General features: G+C 38.2%; 2 protein-coding genes across 5 annotated transcripts; both read left to right on the top strand.

Annotated features, from left to right (window-relative positions):
* The first annotated feature begins 790 nt into the window (after nucleotides 1–790).
* Nucleotides 791–17,129, top strand: cacnb4a (calcium channel, voltage-dependent, beta 4a subunit). 4 transcript variants are annotated; one of them, XM_061792678.1, is made up of 14 exons: nucleotides 791–1,189; nucleotides 2,659–2,742; nucleotides 8,419–8,538; nucleotides 8,637–8,759; nucleotides 10,735–10,862; nucleotides 10,951–11,036; nucleotides 11,215–11,234; nucleotides 12,058–12,138; nucleotides 13,287–13,345; nucleotides 13,428–13,540; nucleotides 14,469–14,620; nucleotides 14,687–14,782; nucleotides 14,864–15,034; nucleotides 15,617–17,129. In XM_061792678.1, exons 1-14 carry the CDS (start codon nucleotides 806–808, stop codon nucleotides 15,857–15,859), a joined length of 1,860 nt encoding a protein of 619 aa, XP_061648662.1. In that variant the 5' UTR covers nucleotides 791–805; the 3' UTR covers nucleotides 15,860–17,129. The 4 variants fall into 4 exon arrangements, with proteins under 4 accessions (XP_061648662.1, XP_061648665.1, XP_061648664.1 ...); XM_061792681.1 differs by having other exon boundaries at nucleotides 13,428–13,492; XM_061792680.1 differs by having other exon boundaries at nucleotides 10,954–11,036.
* Nucleotides 17,130–18,951: 1,822 nt separating this feature from the next.
* arl5a (ADP-ribosylation factor-like 5A) lies at nucleotides 18,952–27,148 on the top strand. The gene is made up of 6 exons (XM_061792971.1): nucleotides 18,952–19,313; nucleotides 20,152–20,212; nucleotides 20,952–21,099; nucleotides 25,334–25,417; nucleotides 25,497–25,648; nucleotides 26,697–27,148. Exons 1-6 carry the CDS (start codon nucleotides 19,268–19,270, stop codon nucleotides 26,743–26,745), a joined length of 540 nt encoding a protein of 179 aa, XP_061648955.1. The 5' UTR covers nucleotides 18,952–19,267; the 3' UTR covers nucleotides 26,746–27,148.
* The last annotated feature ends 508 nt before the right edge of the window (nucleotides 27,149–27,656 follow it).

Genomic DNA, 27,656 nt, shown 5'->3' on the forward strand with positions numbered 1-27,656 from the left:
ATTTTTTTCTTTTCTTTTTTTTGCCAATTGGTGAAATTTTTTTTTTTTTTTTACAAAAATTCTTGTAAAAATGTTTTTAGTTATCCAATTGTTTCATTTGAAAGGTTTTTTTCTTTCCTAAAAAAACCCTGTACACTGTACTATCCCTTTAAAAATAGTTCATACATGGTGATTTTTTTTTTCGAATTTGCATTGTGGTAAGTGAACGCATGATGATGAAATTTATTTATTTATTTTTTTAAAAAGGTTTTGGTTTTTTCAAATGTATTACGTTCAATAAGTGCAGCGGTATTTTCTGATGTAAGTGAACGCATAACGACTGAATTTGTTTAAAAAAAAAAAAAAAAACTTTCTGTATACGTTAAGTAGTGACATTTCCCATGGTAAGCGAACACCAAATATAAATTATTATTTTAAGAAAATAGTGGAATTAGTGATATGTGATGTTCCAAAAATTTGAATTGTAAAAAAAACTGTAAAATGTATATAATGTTCAGTAGAAGTACTGATATTTTCTGTAATAGGCGCACGCATCATGACTGAAATTGTACAAACAACAACCCAAAATTTTTTTAGGAATTTAATTCAGTTGATATTTCCCGTGCTAAGTTAATGTGTCAAGACTGGAATTGGTTGAAAAAACCAAACTGAACTGAGAGGTATTATATCCAAGTTAATTCGTGATGGTTCCTGTGCTTAGTGAATGCATCGCCACTCGGTCTTTGTATGCTGTGATGATTTCACGTGTGTTGAATTGAAGCAGTGACATTTTATGTGGTCAGTGAACGCATCACGAAGTATATGGATGGATGGGACGATTGTTATTTTTGCGCTGTGTTCGATTCGTGTTTTAAAACTGGTGATATTTCGTGCGGTCAGTGAACGCATCGCGAGCAGTGGGGCTGGGCTTGCTGGCACTTTCCCCCCTCAGCGTCTTTCTGCGCAGCAGCAGCAGACGAACGCACGAACGGAGACGCTCTCTCTCAGCTTTGTCAGGGCGGAACCGACGCCTCGCGGAGCCAAACTGGAGCCGGCGGTGGCATCTGGTTCTCTCGCCGGGCAACCGGCGCCCGAGTGGGGCGGCGCCGAGCGGCAGCCTCCACCCTGGACCGACGAGCTGGCCGGCATGTCCCGGCACATCTACGGCAGACACGGGCCAGCCGACGGTGCGCAGAAGTCCGCCTTCCAGGTGCATTCACAATATTTAAATGCAAATTTTATGTTTTTATTAATATTGGTATTTGAGTGTGTTAATTTGTGCAGTAAACGCTGTCACGAGATCTGATGTAAGAATTCAATGCGCACTTGTACAATACTGAATAAGGTGGTCAAAATATTAGGAACAGCTCTTGCAAAGGCACTATTTCTATTTGAAGGTGTACCTAATGAAGTGGGATGCAATTTTGGCTGCATACAGTAAAGCATCTTTTTTTTCTGGGGCAAGAAGAGGGGAGGCCATGAATCACCGCCCCTTCCAAACCTCCCTACTGTCACCCCACCAGCTCAGGTGCAGACCCCCCTCTCACTTCAAAGTAGATCACTGGATAGTGATGCTCACTGGCAAAGACCACAAAAGCTCCTGATCAACATATTAAAGACTGGATATGATAACGAGTTATGCCGTCATGACTCTTAGCAATAGCAAAAATGGGACTCAAATTGGAGCGGTTCTAATTTAGTCAATAGTTTCCCCTCAATTTTACGTCATTAAACAGGAAAAAACAGCACGCTAACAACAAAAAACGTAAACTGCTGCTGGTTTGTTTCTAATTCACTTCGAGAGTCAATTTGTTAGTTAAAGTTCGAGTTACTTCGATCCTGTGCATATTAGCTAGATGAATCAAAAATATCATGAGGCACAGTATAATTTATAAAAAAAATATGACTTGTCCGTTGTTAAATTTGAAAAAATATTAGAAGGTGCTAACTCAAAATGATCTTTTGTGATGCTAAAAACTTATTTTTTTTGTTTGTATTTAAATTACAATTTTAATTTAACTTGCTTCTCCTGTACCCTTTGCGTATTGTTAAATAGATAGTAGTAAATATCACATATAACTACCAACTATCACATGATGGCAAAAAATGTGATTGCAGTTTTTAATTCCCTTTGCGGTTTCACCAATTACAACAACCCAAAAAATATTTCCTTTTTGATCCTTTACGTATCATTACATCAATCGTAAATATCGTAAGACGCTAACTAGCAACTTTCACGATAAGTAAATTAAAAGTGAAATTTGTCAGATTTAGTTTGCAGTTTCCCCAAGTCCAACTTTTTGTATGACTTTTTCGATCCTTTGTATAGATATAGTTAAATAGATTGGAAACATTGTAAGATTCTAACTAGCAACTATGACGATGAGTAACTTATATGTTTGCCCATTTTAAAACATTTGTTTCAGATTGATGTTTTCGGTCCTTTGCTTCACATAGATCAGAAATATCGTAAGATGCAAACTTGCAGTTGTCGCAAAGAATAGATAGAATCCATGACATTTGTGACTAAACTTAAAAGTTGAGCTGTTTCTGAATTGTTTGGCATTTTCTCCACTTTATGATTGTTTTTAAAATTATTATTATTGTATTTATTTATTTATTTTACCCCCCAGTTTGTTACTGTATGAAAGTGTCCCCTTTGCATTTCTTGCGCTTCAGGTGAATGGCGGTACGTACTCCAGGAGGAGTCGGCTGAAGCGATCGGATGGCAGCACCACGTCCACCAGCTTCATCCTCAGACAGGTACCATGTACATTTAAGGGCCTATCTAATTTTCTGAATAATGGCATTTATCCCATAGAGAAGTTCTGTACTTTCAAATGATGTCTGCAGTAATATATTTAGGCTCATTTTCTGATTAAATACTTGATTTTCAGCCAGAGTGCTACAATAAATGACAGCAATATAAGGTATAATACCAACTTGAACACAGTGGTGATTGGAAACTCAAGCAAACTGTCTTTTTTTTTTTTTTTTTTTTTTTAATTTCCTGAAAAGTTGTCGTTTTGGAGGTGAGGGGATTACTCCCAGCAGATGAAAAGGGGGCGTTCCAAAGGCAGTTAATTATTTACCAATCGCTCCAAAATGGATTGATGTTATTGGAAATGACTGCCAGTTTCATTTTCTTGAGCGAAAAAAGTATATAAAATCCGCTTTTTAGGGAAATAGGGACCTTTAAGATCCATACCTCATTTAAATACTTCAATATACACTACATTGTCAAAATCCTACACATTAACTTGCTATAGAACTTTCTACATCAATTGTATGAATGCAAGTATATACACATATTTATTGACTTAGTGGCATTTCCTGTGATCGGTGAATGCCTCAGAACATAACTGAGCCTGCTGGTCGTTTCACGGTAGGTACCATGTTCTTTTCTTTGCATACACTACACAGACGCACACATTGTTGGAACCCCTTTTTTGAAAAGTCCCAATAAAGTGAAAATAAATGTCTTCTAAATCTGACACACCACAGAGAAGATTGTTGTTAACAACCCTGTCAAATTTGAATAGTAAAAAAAAAAATAGTATAAGCATCAAAAAATGAGTCTTTAAAACAGTGACACATCTAATCAATTCTCTCATCTCAGCAAACGCTGAATGTGCTGAAACCATGCTACGCTCAACTGTCAACTGTAAATCAAATACTACTACTTTGGAAAAATGAATGCTACTTTTTCTACGATTTTTCTTTAGCCTCCGCGTAACAGTATGTTTATGTTTAAGCCTCAATTTAGTTTTAGTCAGTCTTGAGACTAAAATATTTAGTTTTAGTCAAAATTTTGTCATCTAAATTGTATTACTTTTAGTCTAGTTTTTAGTTGACGAAATGCCATAAGATTATAGTCAATGAAAACTGCAGTAGAGTTAGTCGACTAAAATAAAAAGTGCTTAAAGGGTATATATATGTAAACTTTCCCTTCACTTTCTTGAAAATCATTCCGTTCACCTAGACCAGTAGTTCACCACCAGTGATACAGTACATGGGCTCCCTCTCGTACTACGTGCAGGAATCACTGAATTAAATGTGCATAATGTTGCAGTGGCTTAAGCTTTTTTTTTTTTTTTTTTTTAAACAAAAATACAGTACATTATCCAAATAAATAGGCCTAGTACACGTCTGTATTTTAATGTTGGTGATAATCGTGGTACTTGGAGAGCCAAGTATTTTACTATGTGGTACTTTGTATATAATGTCTGAAACCACTGACTGAGAATCAATGAAAACTCCATTAATGTGTTCAGGAAAATCAAAGTATGCAATTCTATTAATCAACCAATCGCTTGTCAGTTTCAAATGATTTCAGTGATAGCTGTGGGGTCTTGTATTTTATATTATTGTAGATTTTGATTTTTGTATCTTTGTTAATGACCACAACTGAAGCATCACTCAGAATGAGCAGAGCTCTTGCTTTGTCACTCACTCACTCGCACGCACACATTTGCACACACATGCACACAAAAATTACACGTTTGTCCCTCCTCCTCCTCAGTCAATGAGGACACAGTATGTCGCCATGCTGCCGAGTGCATAGTCAGATTGTCCGCTGGCGGGGAGGCAACACTGCCTTCACTCAAGAACAAGGGAAATACATTGTTGTTCTTCTTCCTCCTCTTCTTGTGTTGTGCGTGTGTGGAGGAAGTACAGTTTCCTTGTAGATGTTTGCCAACTTGCACCTGCATGGATTTGATGACTGGGAGGCGGTGAGTCTGAAGCATGTTGACGTCTTCTTGATGTCATAACTACAAACTCATTTAGAAATAATACATGGTCACACACAAACAGTTGTGTATGAAAGAAGAGTCACGTCCAAACTTTTTCTTATGAAGGAGTATAAGGGCCATTTTGTCAGAATTGTATGTGAGGAGAAGTCATAATATTGTGTAAATAATGTTACTTTACTACAAAATTTTTTTTATTTCTCATGAAAAAGTTACAATATTGTGAAAATAAAGCATTTTTCATAGGAGAATGAAGTTGTGATAGTATCAGAATAAAGCTGTATTTTTAAAAGAAAAAAGTCTGAATCTTCTGAGCATAGAGACTGTATTTTACTTCCAAAAGGTTGTTATTTCCTGGGGGGGTGGATATAGCTAGAATAGTCTTATTTTTTAATTCAATAAAAAGGTGTATTACAAAGATTAAGAAAAATACTTTTCATGAGTAATAACAGTCCCAGAGGAAGTAATAAAGTAATTTTACAAAAGCAAAGTTGTAATTTTATGAGAGAAAATTGTAATACTGCTTTGCAATACAAATTATTCAATTTACTCTTTAAAAATGTCATTTTTACAAGATCAGTTTTTTTTAAATAATGCAAAAGTGGTCAATTTGCAAGGGAAAAAAATCATTTTAGGAGAGTTAAAAAATTAATGAAAAAATTCTCAAGTTTACTGCAAAAGAATTAGTAATTTCCCATGAATGTTTTGAAGAGTAATGCAAAATATCAGATTCTATAGAAGCGAGACAAACATTTTAAGTGTTAATGTCGCAAGTTTACTAAAAAACAAAAAAAAGTCTGTAGTACTGCAAAATAATGTTGTGTCAATGAGGAAATAAGTGGTTCTTGTACTCATTGGAGGAAATAATTCACAAAGAATAAAAGTAGTCACTGTTGATGAGATCACAACAAAGCATGCGTGTTCTTTTTAGAGAACGCTGGTTAGTGTAGTAACGCGTGCTAGCAGACACTATCAAACAAGAATGCTTTAACCTTTGAACCCCCCTGTGATAAGTCTTCAGACACAAAAAGAAGCGAAGATAAACCTCAAGTGTCACGCTACACGAACCACTACAGCGCTATCAGGGCCACATTACTTTAGTCTCGGGGTGTTCCACGCTTCCCGGACCAAAGTCAGGGGAGTGTACCACTACACAATCAGTGACATTTTTAAACATTTAAGTAACATTTTCATTTAACTATTATACACCCCAATTCCAATGAAGTTGGGATGTTGTGTTAAACAAAAATAAAAACAGAATACAATGATTTTCAAATCATGTTCAACCCATATTTAATTGAATACACTACAAAGACAAGATATTTAATGTTCAAACTGATTAACTTTATTGTTTTTAGCAAATAATCATTAACTTAGAATTTTATGGCTGCAACCCATTCCTAAAAAGCTGGGACGGGTGGCAAAAAAGACTGAGAAAGTTGAGGAATGCTCATCAAACACGTGTTTGGAACATCCCACAGGTGAACAGGCTAATTGGGAACAGGTGGGTGCCATGATTGGGAATAAAAGGAGCTTCCCTGAATTGCTCAGTCATTCACAAGCAAAGATCGGGCGAGCTACACCTCTTTGTGAACAACTGCGTGAGAAAATAGTCGCACGGTTTAAGGACAATGTTCCCCAACGTACAATTGCAAGGAATTTAGGGATTTCATCATCTACGGTCCATAATATCATCAAAAGGTTCAGAGAATCTGGAGAAATCACTGCATTTAAGCGGCAAGGCCGAAAACCAACATTGAATGTCCGTGACCTTCGATCCCTCAGGCAGCACTGCATCAAAAACAGACTTCAATGTGTAAAGGATATCACCACATGGGCTCGGGAACACTTCAGAAAACCAATGTCAGTAAATACAGTTCAGCGCTACATCCGTAAGTGCAACTTGAAACTCTACTATGCAAAGCAAAAGCCATTTATCAACAACACCCAGAAACGCCGCCAGTTTCTCTGGGCCCGAGTTTCATCTAAGATGGACTGATGCAAAGTGGAAAAGTGTTCTGTGGTCCGACGAGTCCACATTTCAAATTGTTTTTTGGAAATTGTGGACGTCGTGTCCTCCAGGCCAAAGAGGAAAAGAACCATCTGGACTGTTATGGACGCAAAGTTCAAAAGCCAGCATCTGTGATGGTATGGGGCTGTGTTAGTGCCAATGGCATGGGTAACTTACATCTTATCTGTGAAGGCACCATTAATGCTGAAAGGTTCATACAGGTTTTGGAGAAACATACGCTGCCATCCAAGCAACGTCTTTTTCACGGACGCCACTGCTTATTTCAGCAAGACAATGCCAAACCACATTCTGCACTTGTTACAACAGCATGGCTTTGTAGTAAAAGAGTGCGGGTACTAGACTGGCCTGCCTGCAGTCCAGACCTGTCTCCCATTGAAAACGTGGCGCATTATGAAGCGTAAAATACGACAACGGAGACCCCGGACTGTTGAACAGCTGAAGCTGTACATCAAGCAAGAATGAGAAAGAATTCCACCTACAAAGCTTCAACGATTAATGTCCTCAGTTCCCAAACGTTTATTGAATGTTGTTAAAAGAAAAGGTGATGTAACACGGTGGTAAACATGACCCTGTCCCAGCTTTTTTGGAACATGTTGCAGCCATAAAATTCTAAGTTAATGATTATTTGCTAAAAATAATAAAGTTTATCAGTTTGAACATTAAATATCTTTTTAGTGTATTCAATTAAATACAGGTCGAACATGATTTGCAAATCATTGTATTCTGTTTTTATTTGTTTAACACAACGTCCCAACTTCATTGGAATTGGGGTTTTATTTCGAAGGTTTTCATTTAAACATTAAGTCGTAGTTTTTCCTCTTCCTATGTTGAAGCGCAGTGTTAATGTTTGAACTGCATACTGTTAAGAGTGTGCTTACAATAATATACACACAAATAAAACTGCATCATTTTTGACAAACACTTGGACCTACTACGTTACTGTATTTTAATGTTGGTCATGATAATGGTACTAGGAGAGTTAAGTATTTTTGGAGGTGGGACTTGGTATAAAAAGTTTTTAGAGGATAGAGGTTGTGTTGAATAGAAAAGGCACCAGATAATAGTGGTGCCGGATGCAAATTGTGCTTGATAAAGTTTGTACAGGCGGAAATTTGTGCCAGATGGTATGTTAATTGAGGACTTTAAATTGCCCGTAGGTGTGAATGTGAGTGTGAATGCTTGTTTGTTTATGTGTGCCCTGCGATTGGCTGGCAACCAGTTCAGGGTGTACCCCGCCTCCTGCCCCAGGATGGCTGGGATAGGCTCCAGCATGCCCGTGACCCTTGTGAGGAGAAGCGGCTCAGAAAATGGATGGATGGATGGATGAAAGTGGTGCCGGTTAAAAGTTGTGCTGCCGGATGAAAGTTGCTCATTGTCAGATGCACATTAGCGTCTGTTTCATATTGCAGCGTCCTGAAGACTTTTAAGGGCACATTCTTCCCTGACATGGCGGCTGACGGTCGTCATGGCAATGCAGGTTGTCGACGATAGGGCCGGTACTGGCCGCTTTTGTGTGTCCACACTTTGATTCGCCACATGAAAGTACACCCGTCATGAAATAAACATCAGCTCACTGCTCGTCTTGTTCTTCTGTGGTTCTTCCTCCTCATTGGTTCTTCCTCTTCTTCTTTTCCTTTTTCATCTGTGGTTTTGCAGGGTTCTAGCGATTCCCACACGAGCCGACCGTCCGACTCGGACGTTTCCCTGGAGGAGGACAAGGAGGGCGGCAAGCAGGAGCGTGAGCAGCAGGCCCAGCTCCAGCTGGAGAGGGCCAAGGTCCAAACTTGAGCTACACCGGTGGCGCTTCCTTATCTTATCTCACCTTATCTTATCTTGTCGTGTGAGTTTCTTTGGTATGCTGTGATGTGTGGCAGAGCAAAGCGGTGGCGTTTGCCGTGAGGACAAACGTCAGTTACTGCGGCGCTCTGGACCAGGACGTCCCTGTGGAAGGCACGGCCGTCTCCTTTGATGCCAACGATTTTCTCCACATTAAAGAGGTGCGCCGCCACCTCTTTGTTTGCCTGTGTGTGGGTGGACTAATACATTGACAGATTAAAAAGTAGCTTACTTTCCAGAAGAAAAGTCTTATATTTTCATATAATATTAAATAATTAGAATATTATACTGTACTAATACCGCGGTGCCTTATGAGTTTAACTCGTTCCATGCTCGTAACTCAAGAAACTTGCTTCTCAAATCATCTTTCTCCAATGAAACTAATGGAAATGCCATTTTGGGGTGATTTTTAAGAAGAGAAACTATACTCTTCAGTGTTGTACTGTATAAAAACATAGATCAGTAACATAATTAAATAGAATGTAAAGAATTTGAATTAGAATTTTCCTGACTGCTTATCCTCACTAGGGTCGTGGGCGTGCTGGAGCCTATCCCAGTTAACTTTGGGCGAGAGGTGGGGTACACCCTATATGTGTGCGCACGTGTGTGTGTGCGTGTGTGTGTGCGTGCGCGGCTGAAATAAGTATTTAACATATCTCCATTTTTCTCACTAAATGTATTTCCAAAGGTGCTATTGACATGAATTTTGCACCAGATGTTAGTAACCCATACATACACAGAAAGTAGAACAAATTAGCTCAGAAATTAAGTTGTATGAAATGAAATGACACAGGGAAAAAGTATTGAACACGCCAACTGGTATTTATTGAATACTTTCTACAAAAGCCTTTGTTTGCAATTCACAGCTCCGCAAGGTCTCTCGGATACCCAATGTTCCATTTCTCTCCTCGCCTCATTCAGTTCCTCGTAAAGTAGCAGTCAAGCCAGCTGCCCCTAATTTTGTTCATACTAGGCATTACGGAAATAGGTCGCAAACATAAAAGCTTCCCAATAATACGGACGTCAGTGCTCTTCGGTTAAGGAATGCAACCAGCAAATTTCATTTGAATCTTGAGATACATTAAAAAATGTAGTTTATTTGATATCTTAGGAAAAATAAATGTTAAATGGACTGCACTTATATAGCACTTTATCTACATACATTTATCTCACATTCACACACACATTCATAAACCAATGGGCGACTGCTGCCATGCGAGGCGCTGCCAGACCACCAAGGACTCCACTAAAAGAGGTTTGATGAAGATCTGATATTGTATTTCAAAATAAAAGTCTCCGAAAACTAATAAACTACATTTGTTAATGCATCTCAAGATTCAAATTAACCTTGCTGGTTGCATTCCTTAACCGAAGAACATTGACGTCCGTATTATTGGGAAGCTTTTATTTTGAAGGTGGCTTTCGCCGCGAGTTGGCAATTTATTACCGTAATGCCTAGTATGAACAAAATTAGGGGCGGCTGGCTTGATTGCTACTTTACGGGTGGAGGCTGGCTTGACCGGCGCTATATACCTACTGGGGGCGTGCCTTTAGCGTTATGGTGCGGACACGAAGGAGCACCAGAGCTGATCAAAATAGAACAAACAAGCCATGTAAGTTGAGGAACACTTTTGCATGTATGATCAATTAATCGGGCATTTTGGGAGCGGCGGTCTTACACGCTACTTCTGAAATTCAAACGCATTTCTGTATTTTGAAGGGAAAAAGGCACTTTTAGTCTAAAAAAAAAAAAAAAAAAAGTATAATTTCGAAGCAAAGCTTGTACTTCAAGAAAAGTCAGATATTTTGGAGACAAATGTTTTATTTTTTTATGGGAAAAAAGTCAGTTATCTATAAAGTAAAAAAATGTCCATTTCAAGATGAAACAAAAGAAAAAAGTTGTATATTTTAGAAAGAATTTACATTTTCAAGAATAAAATAATATATACAGTATATATATATATATATATATATATATATATATATGTGCAAGAAAAAAATTTTTTCATTACAACAATTTATAGGTTTTCAACAAAAACAAAATAATTCTAAACCAAAGTTTAAATTTGTAAAAAAAGAAAACGATAATGTTGAGAAAAAAACCAAAGTGGCCTATTTTTGTGTTTGATTGTGCAGAAGTACAGCAATGAGTGGTGGCTCGGTCGGCTGGTGAAGGAAGGGTGCGACGTCGGCTTCATTCCGAGTCCTCTCAAGCTGGAAAACATTCGCCTGCAACACGACAGCAAGAAAGGACGCTTCCAGGGGTCACTCCCTTGTTCTTCCTTTACAATAACTTTATTACAATAAAACAAGGCTTCTATTTGTTTATTTTTTTTGTGACTTATGGTCCAGCAGTCACAACAAGTCCAGCGGGAACTCGTCGTCCAGTTTAGGAGACATCATGTCAGGAACCTTCAAGAGTACACCAAACAGTGCAGGTCAGTCCAGACTGGTTTGAACCAGTCTGATCTGGTGTTGTTAACTGGTCTGATCCAGTCTTAGCTGGTTTTATCTGCTCTGGTCCTACAGGATCTGGTCTGTTCTCAAGTGGTGGGGGCACAGTTTGTTGTTATTTTTTGTGATCCTTCCTCATTCAGATTTTCTTGTCATCAACAGGGAAGCAGAAACAAAAAGTGGTGAGTGTAACTTTGATTTTTATTTTGAAATGTTTTTAAATCTGTTTTTTTAATGTTTGGAATATTTCATTTGTATTGGTCTTATTGTTATTATTTTTACATTCTGAACTTTATTTTACTACTCTACTGTAATAATTGAAGATTTTTGTCCCTGTTTATTTTTTGGAGACCGTTGCAGGCATCAAATTCAAAATGAGAGAATATTTGCAAAAAAACAACGTTCATCAGTTTGAACATTAAATAACTTGTCTTTGTAGTGTATTCGATTGAATATAGGTTGAAAAGGCTTTGAAAATTATTGTATTCTGTTTCTATTTATGTTTTACTTCATTGGAATTGGGGTTTGTATTTTTGTGCACAAACATTGCACTTCTCTGGCCAAATATGTAATTGTTACTACAATATATGCTTTTTGGGAGCAAAGTACAGTATTTTGGTGAACACCCTTCACTTTTTGTGCACAAATATTGCATTTTATGTGAACAATTTTGCAGTTTTGTCATTAAATGGACCATTTTCTTGACAATATATCATGTTTTGGTAAAAAGTATAGCATTTTTTTGTGCGAAAAAAAAACTTGATGAGCACCCATTCCATTTTGTGCCTGAATATTGTATTTTCGGGTGGTAATATTACATTTTTGCACAAAAATATTGCATATTTATGTCCAAATGCAGCATTTCTGTGAGAATATTTTGTGTTCGGGTGCCATAGTATTAATTTTTTTCTGAGCCAAAATACATCTTTTGTGGCACTATGGGATTTTTGTGCACATATATTGCACATTTGTGGTCAAATATAGTATAACATGTCTCCTGTTTAGGCTGAGCACGCCCCCCCGTATGACGTGGTCCCGTCCATGAGGCCGGTGGTCCTGGTGGGCCCGTCGCTTAAAGGCTATGAGGTAGGACCGCATCATCATCATCATCATCATCATCATCCATCCATTTTCTTCACCGCTCATCCTCACTAGGGTCGCGGGCTGCTGGAGCCTATCCCAGCTATCTTCGAGCGGTAGGCGGGGTACACCCTGAACTGGTTTCATATGTTTCAATGTCTGAAACAGCCATGCTTGAAGTCCTGTTTTCAAAAAGTTATTGATGATTTCAAATTTGAGGCCATAATGGTTAAGACAACCAAGAAATAAATACACACATTTCAAGGCAGTCCAGTGCAAATGGAATCTGAACAAGATTTCTTCAACTTGAATGGGAAAATCATAAACAATGATAAGCAAGTCCAGTTTTGCCACAGCTTTGTTGACAGAACAATTGGTGGTGGTCCACTGAAATTCACTTCTTGTATACTGGTAAAGACATAAACAGCTTCATAGCAGTCGCACAATTTATGTGTTGCCCTTCATGATGATCCTAAGTACTCATTAAACCCATTACACTCTTGTCTTTATACATTCGTGATAACGGTAAAGACATGCAATAGTTCTGATATCGCCACAAATTCATACATACCTCAGAAATAACACCATCTATTTTGCTGTCTGCTATTGTGTGAATGCAAAATGACTGCCGCATGCTGGCACTTCAGATCATTGATCCCTCTCGTGTATTGCAACAACGTAATGAGGCTCCCACCAGTGGCATTAATGGTAAAGAAAGCTTGAGTGACATTTGAAAAAAAAGAAGCAAAGGAACTCAACACAATAAGATGCATTTGCATTACTTTTCATGGAAAACTCATGTTAATTAATAGGGGGAAAATCCTATATATCCAAAAATGGAGTTAGCATCTTCAGAAAACATTTTATGAGGGATACATACAGAAAAGAAATTTTGGCAATGAATGTGTACAGAACTTATTTTTATTTTATTTATTTTTTTATTTTTAGAAACCATTATTACCTTTTGACTGATTACAACTGCAAATAATACAAATACTCATATCAGTAAAATTAATCGATTTTCAAAATAAAATTCAGTGGGGTGTGTCTATGCCGTTACTGATCAAATTATATGAAAATGAAACTTGCACACACACACACACACACACACACACACACACACACACACACACATGCGCCTTCCCTGTCTGCAGGTGACCGACATGATGCAGAAGGCGCTATTCGACTTCCTGAAGCACAGGTTCGACGGCAGGTAAACCCCTCCCGTGCACTTGTCTTTGAGGTGATGTGATGGAGCCATCACATGACCGGCGCAGTTTGTCTTGCGTTGGCAGGATCTCCATCACCAGGGTCACGGCCGACATATCGCTAGCCAAGAGATCAGTGCTAAACAATCCCAGTAAGCGCGCCATCATTGACCGGTCCAACACCCGCAACGCCAGCATCGGTAACACCGTCACTCAATGATGTGCGTGTGTCTCAGAGTGTCTTTGGTGTGTCTTGATGTTTGTTTGTGGGGTCTGATGTGTCTTGGAGAAATCTTAAGATGTCTGATGTCTTTGGTGTTTCTTTGAAGTGTCTGAGATAACTTGGAAGTGTCTTTAAAATGCAGTTAATGTTCAGGAGGGATTTGTCTCTTTGATGTGTCTTGACATATCGTGGATTTGTCTTGGGTGTAGCTTCATTGTTGTTTAATTTGATTTGGATCTGGCTTCGATCTGCCTTTGAGATGTCTTAGATAGCGGTGTCTTGGAATTGCCTTTTATCTATGTCATGGAGATATCTTAGCTGTGTTTTGAGGTGTCTTTGAGACATCTTACTTGAGAGGTGTCTTAAAAATGACTGGGATGTTTTATTTGCTGAATCTTGGAGTTGTCTTGGATGTCTTTTAGACGTGTGTTTGTTGTAGCTTGAATGTGCCTTTGATATGCCTTGCGTGTCTTTGTGATGGCCTAAATGTTTCTTGGATGCCTGGTATCTTAGAAGTGTCTTTGATGTATCTTGGGTGTCTTTAATTCTGGCTTGGATGTGTCTTCGGTGTTTTTAAAGCATCTTGTTTGTGTCTTAGGGGTGTGTCTCTGTTGTCTTAGGTGTGTTTAAATTGTCTTTGATATGATATGTATTTGGTTGTCTTAGAGGTGTCTTGATAGGTTTTGCGTATCTTGCGTCTGTCTTGACTGTGTCTTTGATGTGTTTTGAAATTAGTCTTTGATGTGTCTTATTTACCTTTTTATTTTTTCATTCTTTAATGTGTTTTGGGGTCTCTTTGATGTGTCTTGGACGAGTCTGAGATGTCCCTGATGTATCTTTCATATGTCTGACTTGTCTTGGATTGTTTATGAGGTGTCTTTGATATGTCTTTGGTGCTTGCATAGCTGAGGTGCAGAGCGAGATCGAGCGCATTTTCGAGCTGGCGCGATTGCTGCAGTTGGTCGTGCTGGACGCCGACACGGTCAATCACCCAGCGCAGCTCATCAAGACCTCGTTGGCACCCATCCTGGTTCACGTCAAAGTGTCCTCGCCCAAGGTGAGTTTAAAGGAAAGTCTGCACAAAGTGGCTCCGGATGCTGATTGTTGTTTGCACACCTTTTAGGTCCTCCAGCGTTTGATCAAGTCTCGGGGAAAATCTCAAAGCAAACACCTGAACGTGCAGCTGGTGGCGGCCGAAAAACTTTCCCAGTGTCCTTCGGTGAGTGGCCACGGTTTCTCTCCGTCCTTTTTTGGCGTCGTTTTTCACCGTCATTTTCACTCGTCCCGTCCCGTGCGACAGGAGATGTTTGACATCATCCTGGACGAGAACCAGCTGGAGGACGCCTGTGAGCACCTAGCTGACTACTTGGAGGCGTATTGGCGAGCCACGCACGCCCCAGCACTCAACAGCATGCCAGCACGCAACCTGAGTGCCGGCGCCCTCTTGCCGTATCCTGCAGCCGTCTTTCAGGTCAAACTCAACCAAATCGTCATTTTACCAGAAACAAAATCATGATTATAAGAGAATTAAGTCAGAAAAGCCAGGCAAAAGTTGTTGTCATTTTATGAGACTAAAGTCGTAATATGTTAAAAGATAAAATTGTAATATTACATTAATTAATTATAAGCCAGGTTTGTGTGCAGACTTTTTTGTCAATCTGATTGAAATCACTCCGATTGAAGCTCTCTGGTCAACTGTTTACATGACACGTGATCTATTCTGATCTGGTATTTCCGTGGGTCACTAGATTTAATCAGAACAGCCGTTTTACAGACGTGTGACATGCGCAGATCGATGTAAACTTCACGTCATTGACCAAGATGGAGGTCAGTCATCTATTTAGCACAGTAGTTTCAATATTTTTTACACTTTTATAAAAGCAACTGCTTGATTAAAAACAAGTTACAAGTAGTTAAAAACATCTGTCGCAGACCAGCTCTGGTAGGACGCCCCCATATTTTCAAGTGCGTAAACAATGATGTCACCATGCATTTATATTAAGACCGAGCATGCGCAGACGCTCCAAAAAACTTGTTCTTTGCATCCAAACAGGCCCAATTACGCAAATGTAACCTCCCGACACCCAACACGATGTCGCCAGTGGAGCGTCGCAGCAGCCTGATGCCAGCTGACCAAAACGTGCAGAATGAGAGGGTTAGGACTGGTCTCCACCGGATCTCGTCGGGTTCCCAGCCCAGCTGCGACCAGTCTCCTCTGGTGAAGGAGGAGCCGTACCTCCAAGACCCCTACCAGGACTCTTATCACCCTCATCGCAAGCCAGGCCGCAGGCTTTGAATGAAAGCCCCTTGTACAAGATAATGATAGCCTGTGGAATGATAGTCTTGATACAGTAATAAAGTATGTTGTTATATAGATACTATTTATTTTCTTAGCAATATAACGCAGAGCATGTTTTTTTTTATATATATAAATATACATACAGTATATAAATAAGCACAGCAAAGTGACATCATTGGAGTGTTTTTATATAGAAATACGCTTACTGTTGACTCATTTGGACAATTACCAAGTTGTAGGCATTAATATTCGTCTACAGTGGCACCTTGATTTACAAGTTTAATCCCTTCCACGCTCGTAACTCAAATCATGTGTATATCAAATCAATTTTCCCCATTGAAATGAATGGAAATCCCATTAATCCGTTCCAGCCCCCCCCCCCCCCCCCCCCCCCACACATACACAAAAAACTCTCCAAAAAATGAATTTTTTTTAACTAAGAAAAATAACGCTCTACAGCAGTGCTTCTAAATTTTTTTACACCAAGTAGCACCCAAAAAAGTAATTGCCGTTCCAAGTCGCACTAAAATGAGCAACATTAAAATACAGGTGCCTAGTAGGCCTAAATAGTTATCAATAATGAAAGAGGTTGTGTTCCAAAGTTTACAATAAAACAAAAGACTTTCCAAAGAATTTTCCAAGTATGAAGTCCAAATTTTATGTGAAAAACATCAAATGATACAGTCATAATGTTAAAAGAAAAAACAACACATTATATGCCAGTTGTGATATAATAGGAAAAAGAAAACCCCAAGGCTTACAGGAATGATTAAAAAAAATTAAGAATGATCAGAATACTACAAGACATATCAAAAAAAATTACAAGAAAAAAAAGGTTATAACTACAGCAACATCGTTGGTAGTTTTGTTAGCCCATCAATGGCGTTTTGTATTGTGTGTTAGCATTAAGCGAAGACAAAGTTATGAAGTTTGGTTAAATGCATGTGTAATTCTCTTTGTTTTAATCAACTGGGAAAGGCAAGAAACAGCTTGAAAGCTCTTTTGAACAATTGTTTACTATCTGCCAAACTGCTTTGTGAATTTCGCTGACACCATACCTAGTGCGCTTAACTCAAATTTTCGCTCGCAACTCAAGACAAAAAGTCGTTGAGCAATGACTCGTGTATTGAAAACTCCTAAGTTGAGGTGCCACTGTATTCATGTACTGTGTATTCACTGAGTAGCTGCACCAAGGATGGTTAAAATGTCACACTGAACAGAAATACTGCACTAGAATTATGCTAATAAAACTGTAATATAATGAGAATTTTTTACAAGAAACTGGTTTTAATGTTGACATAATAACATCAAAATATTGTGAGGAAATAAAGTAGTCATTTTGTGATTTAAAAAAATATTTTCTGAGGAAAAAATATTACATTATTGCAAGAATTAAGTCTAATTGTAATGGGAAAAGTTGGTAATTTTTTCTGATTTAGAAAAATATTTTAGAAGTTGGAATATTGTGAAATTAAAGTACAAATTTAGCTAAGAAAAGGTAGTCTTTTTGTAATTTTTCTCACAATATTGCCTGAATAAAGTTAAAATACGAGGGACAAAATAAAATTATAAGAGTAAACTAAAAAGAATGAGGAAAAAGTTGTAATTTTCTGTCATTTTAAAAAAAAGGTTAGACTATTGCAAGGAATGTCAAAATATGAGGAGAAACCAAGTAGCCATTTTGTGATTTTTTTTTTTTTGTAAAAATAAAATATTGCAATATAGTGGAAGAATAAAGTATAAATATAATGGAAAATTTTCTTTTGTTGTGACCTGAAAAAAATTTCATAAACTGGAATATTGCAAGGTCAAAGTGAAAATAGAAGGAAAAACAAGTCATTTTGTAAAAAACTAAACAAAAGAAACACACAATATTGCAAGGTTAAAGTGTAATTATTATGGGAAATTATTTTTATTTTTTTGTGATTTAAAAAAGGCAGTTTATAGTTGCAATACTTCGAGATTTAAGTACAAATATTTAAAGGAAAAAGTATTATTTTTTAAAATATTTTACCAAGAAAAAGTCACAATATTGCAAGAATAAAGTCTAAGTATTGTAGGAAAAAAAGATTTTTCTATATGATGTAATTTCTTTATTTTTATAAATGCTATTACTGTCAGAACAGAGTACAAATATTACAAGAAAAAAAGTAATTTTGTCATTTTTGTGTTAATTAAAAAAGTCAGTATTGCAAGAATAAAGTCTACTGTAAATATTACAGGAAAAAGTAGTCATTTTTGTGATTAAAAAATCTTTAAATTGGAATACTGAGAGATTTAAGTGCAAATATTAAAAGGAAAAAGTCATAAGTATGTAATATTTTACGACGTAAAAGTCAATAATGCGAGCATAAAGTCTTAACACTTGGGAATTAAAAAAAGTGGTTTAAAAAATATTTTATAAGTGGGACTACACTACTTCAAGATCAAAGTGCAAATATTTCATGGGAAATATTGTTTTGTAATATTTGTATTTTATGAGAAAACGCATGAATACAATTGAAATTGAGATTTTCTAAAATGTATTTCACACAGAAAATCAGATTTTACCCTCATTATGTTTTTTTTTTTAAATGAAATTAATCTTTATTAGATTAACTTTAGTTTGTTTATCTTGCGATTTTTTTGGTGTAATTTTAAAAACTTGCAGGCCACATCATAGTTATAGTTTTCCTCAGGGAGCTTATATCAACTGAGAAAATGTCGTCACCTCACCATATTACATATAAACCATTGGCCCTACATTTGTTTTTAAAAAAAAAAATGTATATTCTTAACAATAAATTGAAGTTAGAAAATGAAGGAATATAGTGGAAAGAAAATGTTTAAGTATACAACTATTGTTCAATTTATGCTCACAAGGGATATAGTGGGAGGGGGGGATGCTTGTGAAAACAGTTTACAATTTTCAGATTTTTTTTTGCCAAAATTGAAAGAAGAAATCCATTAAGCAATAAACACGAAGTAGACACTATTTGCTTGAGTGGGCCACATAAACAATATGATGGGCCGTACGTGGCCCCCCTGGACCTTGTGTTTGACACCTTTGGTGTGCACTCAAATGATTGACATCTCATTTTTGCGTGCACAATGCAGCGGACGCTTCCCATTGCGCATGCGCAAAACTGACAGCTAACCAGCTGACACCTTGCTAAGTTAGCCACCGCGCTAGCACCGCACCGCCGCTCCCTTTTCACCAAATAATACATTTTTACCCTTAAAACCCCCCTCCTACGTGTCCGACACAGACGGTAGGGAGCTTATGAACACGCTTTATGGCGTTAAATCGGGCATGGCGCTTGCGTTTAGACGCGTTGACAGCTAATTAGCATTTAGGCTAGCCGGCTAGCGAGCTCGCTAGGGAACTTCCAAGTTTTGCGAGGCGCCGCAGCTGCTTTTCCAGCCATGGGAATACTTTTCACTAAGTTATGGAGACTGTTTAACCATCAAGGTAAGAACAATTACGGCGTTTCAAGACGGAAGCGACGTGATGCTAACAGGCCCGAGCTAAAACACACAGACACACACACAAAATCACAATTTTCCTATCGGCCGTCATTGGCCAGTTTGTAGGTTATCGATTACTGACAGGAGGGATATTGAATTATTCAAGAAGTCTTTAGTAAACCTGTGAAAAATGACCATTAATTCCAGAATGTCCAATTTTATATTTTATTATTTCATAGGATAGGAAATAATAATTCATTAGTCAGCAATATTGTGAGAATAAAGTCAAAATATTATAAGGAAAAAGTATATTTTGTGTGTGTTTTAAAAACCATGTAATGAGAAAATTGTTGGTGTATTATGAGAATAATGTCAAAACAACGTGGAAACGGTGGTCGTTTTTGTAATTTTTGTGTTTAAGGAAAAAAAGATGTTAATAAAATGCCACAATATTACAAGAAAAAAATAGTAATTTTGTAATTTTTGAAAAGGCGTAATATTTCAAGAAAAACAAAAACGTGAGGAAAAAGTAGTGATCGTTGTGATTTTTACAAAGTAGTTTATCAGAATAACATCAGTATCGCAAAGGAAATAGTTGTCTTTATTAATGTCTTTAATTTTTTATAAATTATTTTATGAGGAAAAAAAAAGGTGTAGTGTGAGGATAAAGTTATAAAATTATAAGACTTTTTTGTGATTCAAAAGAAAATAATTTTACCAGGAAAAAGTAATATGTGAGAATCACAAAATACTACAATGGAGAACAAATGCCTAAGTTTAATTGGAACATGATGTAACATTCTCTGCGAAGGCTGTAATCGGTGTTGTCTTTTGTCTTCCAGAGCACAAAGTCATCATTGTCGGCTTGGACAACGCGGGCAAGACCACCATTCTTTACCAGTTGTGAGTAGTTTTTCCTTGAGTTTGTCTAGTATGAATTGCCCTTTCACCAGTTTTTGCCTATCCTTGTGAAAAGGAATGGATTTTAGGGGCGTTTTAGGATTTAGTGCGAAAAAGAAAAAAACGACCCTGACACCAGTTTCATCGGTCAACACAAAATGGGGTGGACAAGTCCAGCATAACAGGACACACGGAAAAAATCTCCTGGACCCATGCCCAAAATTAAACAGGAAGTTGGCGATTTTGGTTTGAAAAAGCCATTTTGGTCTTAATTCCAGGGCTCGTACTTTATCAGAATGAAAAAAAAAAATCAGCCCCCGGCACACCAGTTTCACCAATCGACACAAAATTAGGTAGACGTCTGTCATAACAACACGCAAGAAAAATTCTCAAGGACCCATGGCCGGTATGGAATAGAAAGTCTCCCCTTTTGGTTAGAAGGAGGTAATTTAGGTCGAATTCCTGGCTCGTACACAGCTATAAAATTAGTTTAAAAAAATAAATAAAAAAACAATAAAAAACAGCCATGACACAAATTTTGCCAATTGACACAAAATTTGGTGGACATGTCTAGCTTATCAGGACACACGAAAAAGTCTCAAGGACCCATGGCCGGATCTGAACAGGAAGTTAACCATTTTGATTTGAAGATTGTGAACCAATGGCATGCTTGTACAAAAAAATCAGCCATGCACACAAGTTTCACCGATCACATTAATGTTTTTCATTGTTTTTGTCATAGCTCCATGAATGAGGTGGTGCATACGTCGCCCACCATCGGCAGCAACGTGGAGGAGATTGTGGTTAACAACACGCACTTCCTCATGTGGGACATCGGTGGCCAGGAGTCACTGAGGTCCTCGTGGAACACCTACTACACTAACACAGAGGTAGAAACGCATGCTTTTTTTAGCCAGTAAAAAGCCAGAATAAACAAGAAACCACCTCCATACCTTAATGTAGTGAGAATTTTAGGCATACATAATTCAGCTAAGTGTTCTCTTATAGCATAAAAAAGTTAAACATTGAAAAAGCAAAATGACGTAGAATTGGAGCATCATGAGCCAGTAAGAGATCCTTCCATTTTGTGCCATCAACATTTTTAAAAAAAAAATTTCAAAGATTTTTATGCTTCTTACAAAAGTGTGTTGAAGGGAGGACGAGGAGTGGATAGGTGAGGACAATGTCAAAGCTAATTGCTAAGCTATCGTTACAAGCAGTTGCAAAACCTCGAACTAAGTAATTTGGTGAAACAATACACTTGTCACATAGGTCTGGCTTGAGCAGCGTTTTTGCGGAGTGACCAACTTTGAACAACAAATAGCTTTTGAACTTTGAACTGAACTTTGAACTAGTTCGTGGAGAAAATAAACTTTCTCAACACTGATCCTGTATTATTTCACGTTAATATACAGTATATCGCAGGTTTACAAAAAATCTCAATGTCATTTGTTTCTAATATCATGCAGCCCTAATTGATGGTTGATCACTGTTTGCATGTAAAAAGGGTTAAAATACCCCAAACACACATACTATTGTACACACTATTATATGCAGTAGTGGTGTCATGACACCAAAATTCTGACTTCGATACTATACCTGCATAAAGTACCTCAATACCGGTACTGAAAAGATACCACGGTAAAAATCAATTAAATTAATTAATTAAAGACTCTAAATTGTCCGTATGTGTGAATGGTTGTTTATGTGTGCCCTGCGATTAGCTGGCAACCATTTCAGGGTGTGCCCTGCCTCTCACCCAGAATCAGCTGGGATAGGCTCCAGCACGCCCGCGACCCGAGTGAGGAGAAGCGGCTCAGAAAGTGGATGGATGGATTAATTCAATACATCCTTTTTAAGAACAATTAACTGTTAACTCTAATTCTAAGAACAATGAACACTCACATTGCAATGTAGAACAAATATGTGCGAATGGTTGTTTGTTTGTGTGTGCCCTGCGATTAGCTGGCAACCATTTCAGGGTGTGCCCTGCCTCTCACCCAGAATCAGCTGGGGTATGCCCGCGACCCTACTAACGTTAAGCGTTACGGCAAAGGGATGGATGGATAGATCAATGCGTGCATCATCATATATTTTATATGACAAATATGTGTGTGTTTGTATGTATATAAAATACAGTATATGTATGATATATACAGTCATGATAAAATATTAGACCACCCTTGTTTCTTCAATTTCTTGTTTAATATACCTGATACCACAAAAGGCATTTTACCCGAAGAATGCAAAAACTTAATTGTATTATTATATATAATTTATCGTCTTGCCAAGAAAACCATGGAAAATGGCTAGAGCTAGATATCAGCTCATATAATTTCATAGTCATCATTATATTTGTCCAAACAAACGTACCTTTAGTTGCAGGTGGCATAAAAAATGAACAAGAAGCTCAAGAAACAAGGGGTCTAAAATTGTATCCATGACTATACAGTTATCAATTATTTCTATTCCTATAAGTACTTTACTCATACTTAACATACTCATACTACCTGCTGGTAACACTGACTTTCGTGTGCATCGAATGCAGAGTTCCCGGAAGAGCACAGGAGAATTCACTGCATATAACTGACTTTGCTCACATAATGGAGCCTCGTGAGCTTGCAGCTCTGAGGTTACGTTCCGGTGGCTAACGCGTGCTAACATGTCGGCAGGAGGCAGGAGCTAGTCAGCAGTTTGAAGGCATTTCATTCTCCCGGCTCCCACACAGTGGCACGTACGCAACTTGCTGGAAGACAGGCAGTCATTGGCTGACTGTCGGCTTTTGGGATACTGGCCTTTCAGACACCGTATGAATTGAGTGCTGTCGTGGAAGTTTTTATTTTTTTTATTTTTTTTTTAGTTTTTTTTATTTTATAAAACTACTGGTACAAAAAAAATGGTACCATGCCATTTTTGACGTAAAAATACCTCAATACGGTAGTGGAATCGGTACTTGGTGCAACACTACTATGCAGGGATGCACATAAGTGGTGCGCAGGTGTGTGCAGGAGCACTGAAAAGATTAAAAACGCACCCGGTTGAAGTGTGTCAGTGCGGTCTTGTGTACCAAGCATTTTGGACAGCGGTATACATGGGGCTTGAGTAGATTTGTGTTCCACGAACAACTCCTTCAAGCAAATGAAAATGAATGAATGAACAAATCTTGTATCTTAATATATTAGGGTTGGAACGGTTCACAAAATGCACAGTTCTGTTCGTATCTCGGTTTTGTGGTCACGGTTTTTGGTTCGGTACGCATGGAAAATCAATTGTCATATGTAGTTAGGTTAAAACGGAAAGGATATTGTAAGTGAAGCCCCACTATTTACCCACTCTATAAACAAACCATTCGCACTCACAGTCACACCTACGGGCAATTTAGTCTTCAGTTAACCTGCTATGCATGTTTTTGGATTGTGGGAGGAAACCGGAGTATTTATGCTAATAGAATGTTTACACTAAGCAAAATACAGATCAAATTGCAGGAAGCTTAATAATGTTTACATGTAATTGTTTTGTGCATGTATACATTTTAATTATTTGATTTATAATTACAGTCCATCCAGCTACGTAGTTGGTGGTAACGTCACGTGCGTGATTCCCCTTATCTACAAACGACACCACTTGTATTAACCTTCCTCAAGTATGTCTAGATGTTAACGTGCAAATGTATGCTGATGATGCTGTTATTTAAACCCATGCAAAAACTAAAGAACAGGCTGTAACCAAGGTGACAGCTGCAGTGAGCAAGGTGTCACACTGGTTAGCTGATTACTTTTAATGTAAGCAAAACACACACTATATTACGCACACACACGTCTCAAAGGATGCTTGGTCTATGCTGCCAGTGTCAGGAGGACCAGAGCATCCACTAGAGTTGACTGGGCACTACAGTCCAGGAAAACTTACTTTGGTCAGTCTGCTTTCTCGGTTAAAGTTGTGGGAAAGTGGAACTCTATACCTGCAAATATCAGAGACTCTGGGAGCTTTGTAGTGTTTAAAACTAACCGCAAAAATTGTCATCACCAATGATTGCCTTGTATTTATTGCAATTCTCAAACCATTATTTATCATGCTGCTATGCTATTACTTACATTTAGTGTACTGATTTTATTCAGTGTGTCACAATGATTGAATTTTATACACTGCGATTATTTTATATTCTGTAATTGTTGTGGTGTTTTTTTTTTTTTTTTTCCAACAGATGCAAATTAGCTTCTCGCTAACTCTGGTCCAATTTTATTTGTGCATTGTTCATGTAAAAATGAATGAGTCAGTAAATAAAGAAATAAATAATTTCTCACCACCCAAAGACACTTTACATACATGTAAAGAGACGAATAAAGAAAAAACCAAAACCTTTAGCCTCGGCGGATGCAGCGTGGGCAGCAAAGAAGTCGTCTTCTCTCTGCGGGAGTAGCGACGGTTGCTAGCAGGTTCAAGGAAGCAGCGGTCCCAGGAACCACACGGAGAGATGTGAAAGTAGCCTGCCTGTGTTCCACCCCAATGCGAGCGCTCGCTGGCAATATTGTTAGCGAGGCCTCCTGGACTAATGTTTCCCTATAAATCCCCTTTGCCTTTCTTGCATTGTTAACATGCCATCTTCTTCCACTCTGCATAATTACACAGCCTTGTTTACTTTCACCATGGATACTGCTAGTCCAGAATGGCCACCACATCCCAAATTGCAATGCAGTTCCCAAAGACGTATTTCTATATTGAACATAATTTATTTTTAACCATTCACCCATTAAAATAAAGTAGATATCATTTTGTTCTGGGGCTGTAACAGATTAATTACATTGAAAAAAATAATAAAAGGGAAACCATAATGTTTTGTTTCGTGAACAGTGTTGGAACAGTTTCAATTCGTCAACAAAGATTCCACTGTACTTATTTTAAAATTTGTCCACCAGAGGGTGATATTTCCCCCATTCAAAACCTGCAGCAGCGTTTCACCCTTTTTACTATTTTCTGCAACGGTGCCTCATTTCTGAACTATTTCGATCTATCTATTTGTGTTTGTCACTATTTTTGCTGGATAATGGTGTGTGTATAAAAACTTTAAAAATAACCCAAATCTGAATATTTGAATATCCTTAAGGGTTCATGTTTGTGTTGCAGTTTGTGATCGTGGTGGTGGACAGCACCGACCGGGAAAGAATCTCGGTGACCAAAGAGGAGCTCTATAGGATGCTGGCGCATGAAGTAAGAGACAACACATGCAGACAGACATATTTTGCAATATCATGTATGATGTGTTATAATTAGGAATTATTTGGTATAGGACCTGAGGAAGGCGGGGCTCCTGGTGTTCGCCAATAAGCAGGACGTGAAGGGCTGCATGTCGATGGCCGACATCTCGCACAGCCTGCAGCTCACCGCCATCAAAGACCACCAGTGGCACATCCAAGCCTGCTGTGCCCTCACCGGAGAAGGGTGAGGGACATGCTAACAGCATGCTAACAAGCCACGTGTGATTCAAGTCGAGCATGTTTGCTCTTACAATAATAATAATAATATTGCATACCACTTAAATAGCACATTTCAAGGCACGCTAAAGATGGTTTACAATTGCACAAATTATTCATTCACTCCACACTCACACCCTAGTAAGCTACTTGTATAGCCACAGCTGCCCCAGGGCAGTCCGGCAGAAACTTGGCTGCCATTCTGCACCTCCGGCCACCAACAACCATCAAACCACATTCATTCATGTGGGTTAAGTGTGTTGCACAGCAACATGAAATTTGATAGGCACAATTATTATGAGTAGACAACCACAAAAAAACCTCAAGAACCCAAGTCCCAAAAAGACATAGGAAGGGAATCTGCCATTTTAATTTGAAGCAAAAATTTTACCTTCATTTTGGCCATTTTCAGCAAACATTATTTTATTTTTTTTTAAATGTATTTTTTTTTTTACATTCAACCCCTAAAGCCAGTTTCACTGAGCAGCATGACATTTGGTGGACATGTCGATCATGAGTAGCCCTACAGAAAAGTCTCAAGAAGCCATGCTGATTCATGACATTTTAATTTGGCGTGACCATTTTCAGCTCATTTAGGCCATTTCCCGAGGTCCTACCAATCTTGAAAATTCTGCCCCTGAAGCTAGTTTCACATAGCAATGGTTGACAATGTGTATCAGGAGTAGACCCACAAAAAGTTTGAAGAAGTCATGCCTAAAAAGACACAGGAAGTCTGCCATTTTGCTTTGAAATTGTCATTTTAGGGTTCGGACATTTCTAGCGTTTTTTTTCTTTGTAAATGTTTTGTAAAATCAGGCCCTGAAGCCAGTCTTACTTAGCATCATAAAATGTGGTATAAGTGTATCATGAGTTGACCCACAAAAGAATCTCAAGAACTAAAGTTTTATAGTTTTGATTCAACGCGTCCATTATAGACTCAAATTGTCAATTTCCAGGCTATTTAATGTTAGAATGGAAATAATGAAGACACGTCTTTTGTTTATTTTCTCCTCCAGCTTGTGTCAGGGGCTCGAGTGGATGATGTCACGGTTGCGTGTCAGATGATGGCCTCTTAACCTTCATGTATCCTCGCTCCAGGACTCAGATGAGGAGGAGGAGGAGGAGGCTTGGCTTGAGCATTTTTCCCCAATCAAGCTTTTTTGAGGACCTTCTTATGTCTTGTGTGATAATTTATTGGACTGAAGACTTTATTTAAAGTGCACGCTTTTTTTCTTTCAACAAGATGAAGGTCCTCTCGTGCAGCCCCCACGGCCTTGAAGCAGTATTACCGGACCAGGGATGATGCCTCCGGTCCAGTATTGTTTTAACACTGTGCCTGTAGCAACATGGACGCTCGGTGTGATGATGACGAGGAGGGGATGGGGGTGGGACTGGTGGGGGTTTAATCACACGACGTAACCCCTGGAGATAAATTCAGTCATTAAATGTTTTTATCTGTCGATCTCAAGTGTGACTACTGAGGGTTTTGTTGAACAATGAGGTCATCATAATCCACATTTGATGTATTTTCATGTCTGCCTTTGAGGTGGGTACCGACAGGCGGGCAAGCGGTACGTAAACAGAAGGAAAACCTGGACTCTGGATGTGGGATTAATGAGGTTTTTTTTCATAATCTTGCAGAAGCGGACCAGAACGGGTCTAAATCAGCCATGCCCGAAAAGAAACAGACAACACACAACTGGCTTTTTACATTGAAGTGGTCATTTTATGCTTGTTTTGGTCATTTCCAGGTGTCCTCTGAATCTTTTAAAAATCCAGCCCCTGAAGTTGGTTTCACTTAGCAACATGAAATTTGGTAGGGATGTCTATCACAAGTAGACCCACAAAAAGTCTCAAGTAGCTATGCCTGAAAATACAGGAAGTTGGCCATTTCCGTTTCAATTGGCCATTATTGGCCAATTGAAAAGGAAATTTGGTCATTTCCAGGTGTCCTTTGTGTCTTTTGAAAATGTAAC

This window comes from Phyllopteryx taeniolatus, chromosome 12 (assembly GCF_024500385.1).
Source record: "Phyllopteryx taeniolatus isolate TA_2022b chromosome 12, UOR_Ptae_1.2, whole genome shotgun sequence".
Lineage (NCBI taxonomy): Eukaryota > Metazoa > Chordata > Actinopteri > Syngnathiformes > Syngnathidae > Phyllopteryx > Phyllopteryx taeniolatus.